This window comes from Octopus bimaculoides, chromosome 4 (genome assembly GCF_001194135.2).
Source record: "Octopus bimaculoides isolate UCB-OBI-ISO-001 chromosome 4, ASM119413v2, whole genome shotgun sequence".
In the NCBI taxonomy this organism is placed as follows: domain Eukaryota; kingdom Metazoa; phylum Mollusca; class Cephalopoda; order Octopoda; family Octopodidae; genus Octopus; species Octopus bimaculoides.
In genome coordinates this window covers 19,505,280-19,512,711 of record NC_068984.1, presented here as the reverse complement: position 1 = coordinate 19,512,711, position 7,432 = coordinate 19,505,280, and the positions used below count along the sequence as shown (strand labels likewise).

Sequence of the window (7,432 nt, the reverse complement as noted above, 5' to 3'; positions counted from 1 at the left end):
CTTCTTCTTCTTCTTCTTCTTCTTCTTCTTCTTCTTCTTCTTCTTCTTCTTCTTCTTCTTCTTCTTCTTCTTCTTCTTCTTCTTCTTCTTCTCAATGAGATGTGCATTTTCTCTATTATATTTCTGCAGTCCTATCTAACCCTCTATCAAATCACCCACATGTCAGAAATCTTCCTATTCATGCCAGACTGTTTGATTCAGCTTCTTATATATGAGTTGATGCTTCTTCACCTACCGATGACTGGCCAATTTCCATAACTTCAGATCCATTTGGCATCCTACATTTCCATTATTATCCCAAATTGTGGCGAGCACCTTGGAATAGTATTAAGTTCAAAACAGGATAATGAAAAGCTGTCTTCATTATCCAATTTCAATTCTGCAGTGGAACCTTTTCATTTTATTGAAATTACTTATAATTTTGAGTAAAGTATGGATATTGGAAATTCCTATTTCCTGTTCTCTAAAAATTGTAAGGTTAACATCCATGTTAGAACTTAATATTTTCTCAAGTATCTCCTTTTATCTTTCTTTCTTTCTTTCTTTCTTTCTTTCTTTCTCTCTCTCTCTCTCTCTCTTTCTCTCTGCCCTCCTCTATCCCTCTTTCTTTCTCTCATGATGGTTAACCTTCTCATCCATTTATCTTCTGCTTTCACAATCTCATCTGGCTAATGCATGTTAATGCTTATTTTCCAGGCATAAAGTACTCAATGCCATCATTGCACTGCTTGAATTCCAATATACCTATTGTTTTGGATATCTTTTGTTTCTTCATTTATCTGTTATCATCCATCTTCCTTGCTGGCATGAGTTTGACAGTTTAACAGGATCAAATAGACCAGAGAGCCACATGAAGGACCACAGCATGCTCCAATCTCTGCTCTGGCAGAACAGCAGAATACCCTTCCTAATGACAACCACTTTACATAATGTACTAAATGCTGTTTTTGTAGCACCAGCACTAGTGAGGTCACCATGTAGCTTGCAAGACTAGGTGAGACTTGGTCCTTTTACTGAGCGAGACTGCAGTAGAGAGTGAGGAAGCTTTATACTAGTTAATAAGAGGTTAATTCAGGAAAGAAGAGGTCAGACTATGTATCTTGTTGTAGACGAGATATGTGGCTGTTCACATTATTAAAATTAAAATAATTTCATAATATATTATTAAAATACTTATCTGAAATGTGTTATAGAATTGTGATAGAAGTAGCACAGTCTTATTACATGTCACCTTAATAAACATTATTCACATTTGATTCATAACTGACTAAGGACTAAGAATTGCACGTGATCCAGTAAGTTCTTCCAAACACTTCAAGATAGTGGATTTCGTTTTTTGGCTTTGTTTTCATTTCTTTCTTTGTGTTTCTTTCACCAATCTTGCCAGCCCGGAAGGGCACAGAATAGCCATACCCAAAGTTTTTCCTTCAAATTTTGACACAAGACAAGTAATTTTAGAAGGAGGGTGTAACTTATTTCTCTTGATCTCAATGCTTAGCTGGTACTTAATTTATTAAACCTGAAAGGAAGAAAGGCAAAACTGACCTTGGCAGAATTTGAACTCAGAACATAAGGAACTAAAAGAAAGGCCATTAACCACTTCGTCTGATACACTAACAATTCTGCTAGCTCACTACCTTTCTCTGGTTAATTACTAAAACAAAATTCCTTGTTTCCCCTCTTTTCTCTGGTTTGGTTTTTGATTTTTATTGGAATCATCTTACTTTCTGACAGCTTCTTAGAAAGGCTTGATTGCCACAGCTTAGCATTCATCCAGTGCCATAACTCTTAGCTTTATATTTAATGAAGAACCAACATCCTTATTGTATTATGCTCTTTCTTTTCCTTTTTGTTGTCTTTAAAGAATCATTAGTTTTGAAATAAATCAATATTTATCAACATCTTTATCATCTCTGGTTGATATCATCATCATCATCCTCACCAATATTTATCATCATCTGCAGCATTATCATTATCACCACCACCATCACAACTTTCCCACCCCATCATCATCATCATCATTGATATTATTTACGTGTTATTCAATATGAGTTGTGTATTGGTTATTTACAGGATCTGGAAGTTTGTAAAGACACTGGTTATACCAAATTACAGAAAATGTTAGATTCTGCTGACAAGACATTGCAAAACACAAATTCCGCTGGCAGCAAAACCATTCGACAGAAATGTGAAAATTGCAAAACCAATTTTGATGTATTCTTGGTCAAACTTACCCAGGCCAAACAGATACAAGAAAATTGTATTGCAAATTGGGAGCAATTTGAAGACGCCAATGAACAAGTGACCGGTGTGCTCCAAGACATTCAAAACCGACTACAGCTTGCTGCTGGACAGAAGTCTGATCTTGCAGAAAAATGTTCCTGTTTAGAAAGACATAAAGTAAATTTGCATTTATTCTATTTATCTTATTCAGATATTTATATATTTATATATTTATTGTATATTTTGGTCTTTATATTTATATGCACAGTACATAATCAGTACTGTTGAGAGTTGATGTTAGTAGCTGCAAAACAGAGAATTAATAAGCAATAAGCACTTCATATCTTATCATCAGAAAATGTGTAGCTGAGATTCTGAATGTGAAAATATGCAGAAGCCTGGCTTTGTGGTTAACAAGTTTATTTTGCCACCATGTGATCCTGAGTTCAATCCTATTGTGTGGCAAGTTAAACAAATGGCTTTTACCATAGCCTTAAAAATTACCACCAAATACCTTGAAAGTGGAATTTGACTGAGACAGTGTAGAAACCTTTTGTGCATATATACATAAATACCTGTATGTATGTATGTGTGTGTGTGTGTGTGTGTTTGAAAGTGTATGGCTCAGGTTAAAGTGTTGGGCTCACAGTCACAAGGTTGTGAGTTCAAATCTTGGACCAGGCGCTCTGTCGTGTTCTTGAGCAAGACATTTTATTTCACATTGCTCCAGTTCACTCGACTGTAGAGATGAGTTGCAACATCACTGGTACCAAGTTGTATCAGGCTTTGTCTTTCCCCTGGACAACATCGGTGGCATGGAAAGGGGTGACTGGTATGCATGTATTTATAGGCACAAGTCTGGGCACGGTTGTTTTTGGGAGACCAGTAGTTGCCCATGCATAGCAGCCTCGTCTCTCCATGCCATCGATGTTGTCCAAGGGAAAGGCAAAGACCGATACAGTTTGACACCAGTGATGTTGCAACTCATTTCTACAGCTGAGTGGACTGGAGCAATGTGAAATAAAGTGTTTTGCTCAATAACATAACACACAGCCCAGTCCGAGGATCGAATTCACAATCCCACGATTGTGAACCTGATGCTATAACCACAGAGCTCTAAATTGATGCAATATATGGAAGATTTGCTCTCCTAAAAGTATTGTTACAATGCAGATTTTTTCATAATGCACAAACTGTTTTCCCATTAACATACTTCACTGTTACATGGGAGCCAATAAATAAGGAGTTGATGAGACCCCATTTTCATAAGTGTGGAAACGAAATCTCCTTAGGGTGTGAAAACCCAGGTCTTTTACAAACAAGGTTGATTTTTTTTCAGTCTTAATATGAAAACAAACATAGGTATAATAATGTTGATTCCAAATTTTGGCACAAGGCAAATAAGTTTGGGGAGGGGTAAGTTGATTACATCAACCCCAGTGCTCAACTGGTACTTATTTTATCGACCCCAAAAGGATGAAAAACAAAGTTGACCTTGGCAGAATTTCATCTGAGAATGTAAGGATGGATGAAATGCTGCTTGGCACTTTGCCCAGCATGCCAACAATTCCGCCAGGCCACCACATTTAAACATAGGTGTAATAATAATAATGATTATTATATTTGTAGATCAATCATATTAGATAAATCCAGTAATGGCAAAGTAATGTTTCAAATTAGTCCAAAAGTGTTTCTAAGATCATTTGTTTTGGCATGAAGATTTTCAGAAGTATGTCCAAAGCATTTTCATTATCCCACAAAAACTTTAGGGCTCACATCCCCTGCTTCTGAGCCTATGCCTATGTTCAATGACTCATGAGACATTTTGTGTTATTGAACTCCCACATTACAGCAAGAATTTTGAGGAATTCCATACTTCTGTATTGTGGGGGATGCTTGTATTTATTTATTTATTTATTTATTTATTAATTCTCAGTCATTTACCCTTATCTATTTTTATGGAGCAAGTCTTGACAAGTATTACAAACCAGCTTTCTATGCCTAAGCAGAACAATGTTTTGATTCAGTCAAATATTCCGAGTTTATAATGATTAGATAAAAGTTCTTAACTCTCTTCTTAGTATTTCTTTTCTAGCTACACTGTTAACATCAGTATGATAGTCAGACCTCCTTGTATTGATCCAAACCAATTCTTTACCTAAATGTTATCTTGCTCAAGTTAATTACTAACCCTACCAACTCCAATATCCTGTCAAGCTGTTATTGCTTTTCTCTGGTGTATCTTTTTTCTATTTTTCTCCATGCTGTTGCTGACAGTATTTCAGATGTATGCTTTACTTTGTAAACACTTTTATATGTTGGAACCTGTTAGTCAGGTTGTTGCCTACATCAATCCACCCTTTATGCCATTTTTATTTTCCCACTTTTCACTATTTTATCAATTATCTTGTTTAAATTTTTTTCTTTTATACTCTTTGTTTCCTTCACAAACATATATACACCCACATACAAAACAGAAAACAAAATCCAAATTCTCAAATGGAAACAAGGTATACACGCCCAAGCATTTTTTAAAATTATACATATTCAAACACATTCAGACAGTCAAGCAATAAACACACTGACATATATTCACTCATACGCGCACACATACACACACGTGTGTGTGTATGTATATATGTATATAGTTTACTGTTCAATTAAGGTAGGATCATCAAAAAAAAAATACCCCAGCCAGTGAGAGATAAATATCATTTAACATACATTGTCTTTATATATATATATATGCACACACATGTGTTCACTCATATACATTTATATGCACATACAAGCAACATCCATATTACTATGCATATAAATGCAGACACAGTCAGACTCGGAGTTCATGTGAATAGATTGAATTACAAAAGATACCGTCAAGCACAGATACACTGTGGTTCACAGATACAACTCTGTCTTTCTTCCAGACCATCCAGCACGAACTGTTGTCTCAAAAGAGCAACCTTAAGAAATTAGAAACCAAAGCAGAAAGTGTCAAAGTTCAAATGGCTAAAGATTCCGTTAATGACACCAATATTTTGTATAAGTCTTTGTTGGAGGAGAGTCAAGTAAGTATTTAATTCATTTGTTGTTGTTGTTGTTGTTGTTGTTGTTGTTTTTCTCTCTGCATCACCTGACTTAAGATTTGCTGTATGTGTGTCCATGAAAGTTGCTGTTGTAGTTGTCATAGAACAACTTTGAGAAGTTGTCTGGTGCCCACTTACGATCACAACACTCTAAATATGACCGACTGTCTGTCAAACTTAGCGTTGCACAACACTGAAATTATGGTAACTGCAGAATTTAAATTATAAATGAACAAATAGGACAGCATTTGTCTCTAACCCATTAAGCTATCTTCATAACAAACATATTTATAAATAAATATTTAGCTCCAGTGTCATGGTGTGAAGTAGATGAGTGATTCTTCTTGCTTTATATAAAACACTTACTTTTCACTCGTAACATTCTTAGAGAATCTACTATCTATTCCTAAATTGTGTTTAATTTAATAATGCAAATGCAATGAATGATAAAATCAAAAAAAAAAAAAAAAGACAACACAAGAGGGTCAATGTTTAACGAATACTGTATTAGCTTAAATGCTTAAAAGGAAGGAAAATGAATTAGTATTTTGGTCAAGTGAAGGAGCATGGCCAAGTGGTTACAGTGTTGAACTGTTGAATCTAAGATTGCGGTTTTGATTCCCAGACTGGGCAGAATGTTGTGTTCTTGAGCAGAACACTTTATTTCACATTGTTTCAGTTCACTCAGCTGCTAAATAACTTCCAGCAGTAGCTGGGAAGTTAACTCTGCTACAAAACCAGTATTCCATTCATGTGTGAGTGTGGTAATCTGGGTCATCATGGAAACTAGGTTGAGCTCTGAACTTAGGAGTGTGAGGGGTTCATGGCAGACTGACCAAATCATAAGGAAGCTTCTGCAATATCCATTTGACCATTTTGCTTCTGCCATATTTGGACATTATTGTTGTTTCGCTTGTTTTGGTTTTCTTTCTTAATTTCTTTTTATTTCTAACTATTTACTGAATGTATTATCACAGTTCTTAGATTCATGTAAAACCTATATTAAATTTTTACCTGAGGCACAAAAACAGCTAGAATGAAAACAGTGACTTACATGTTTTTTCTTAACACATTAACTGCCACATGTACCACTGGTGGTAGACTGCAGACTTCATGAATCACCACATGCACCACAAGTTGTACATTTTCATAATTTGAGAAAATATTTTATTCTGTATCTTTGACATGGTTTCAAGGATATTCAAATAACATGAGTGATTAATATTAAAGTTTAATTATGAAATATTGTAAAAATGCAAAAGAAATTATATTTCCTTATAATTAAATTGTATACAGTGTGACTGCACAAAATACATAGCATCACTGGTAAGTTTCGATAACAGACCATGAAGGTTAATGTGTTGATATGTTCTGGCAGATTTGAATGTGAATATGTTAATCACTGTAGTGTTTTGTCACAATTCATTAGATTTATATAAAGTTATATTAGATTTATAAAGATTGCCTTTATTGGTTTGCATGTAAAACCTTTTAAATTACAAGATCACTTTGTGGTGTTATGTTTTCTGTAAATTTACCCTAATAGGAAATTGTTGGCCACCTTGAAGAAATGGTTAAAACTCACAATGACTACCGCCAGTGTTATACAAGTAGCCTAGAGTGGCTCAACAATTCCAGACACCATTTGAATCAAATTAATAACCCCAAAGGAGATATTCAAGTCGTTCAAGAAAGGAAATTGATGTTTAAGGTAACACCATTATTGATATAACTTTCTCAGTTTCACATATTAAACCTACTGTATGTTTATGCATGATTGCTTGTATGTTTGTACGCATGTGTGTGTGTGTGTGTATGGGCTTCTGTGTGTGTGCTGTTTCATTGAGAACTGCAGGAAATTGATAAGAATGTTGTGAGATTTTCCCCAAGGAATTCTGTGAAGATTTATATGTCTGTCAACATTATAAGACATCACTTTCAAGAGGTACTAAAGTCAGATAGGTGATGATTATCACGTACAATGTCTTCATATTGTGACAGGAAGAAAAATGTGTTTTTATTTAACAAGCCCTAACTTCACTTAAATGAAGATTCGAATGAAATTCATGATTGTTATTGCCAATAAAATATCAGTATCATAGTGAGAATGATGATGATGATGA

The 7,432-nt window shown here is 34.8% G+C and overlaps 1 protein-coding gene across 10 annotated transcripts in view; it reads left to right on the top strand.

Moving 5' to 3' along the window:
• LOC106881484 (nesprin-1) overlaps positions 1-7,432 on the top strand; it is an 811,219-nt gene that overhangs the window by 465,341 nt on the left and 338,446 nt on the right. For all 10 annotated transcript variants that reach the window (XM_052966929.1, XM_014931893.2, XM_014931887.2 and 7 more), the window contains 3 exons: positions 2,074-2,400; positions 5,151-5,291; positions 6,856-7,020. In XM_052966929.1, the coding sequence (XP_052822889.1) occupies positions 2,074-2,400; positions 5,151-5,291; positions 6,856-7,020 (633 nt within the window). The remainder of the gene's footprint in view (positions 1-2,073; positions 2,401-5,150; positions 5,292-6,855; positions 7,021-7,432) is intronic.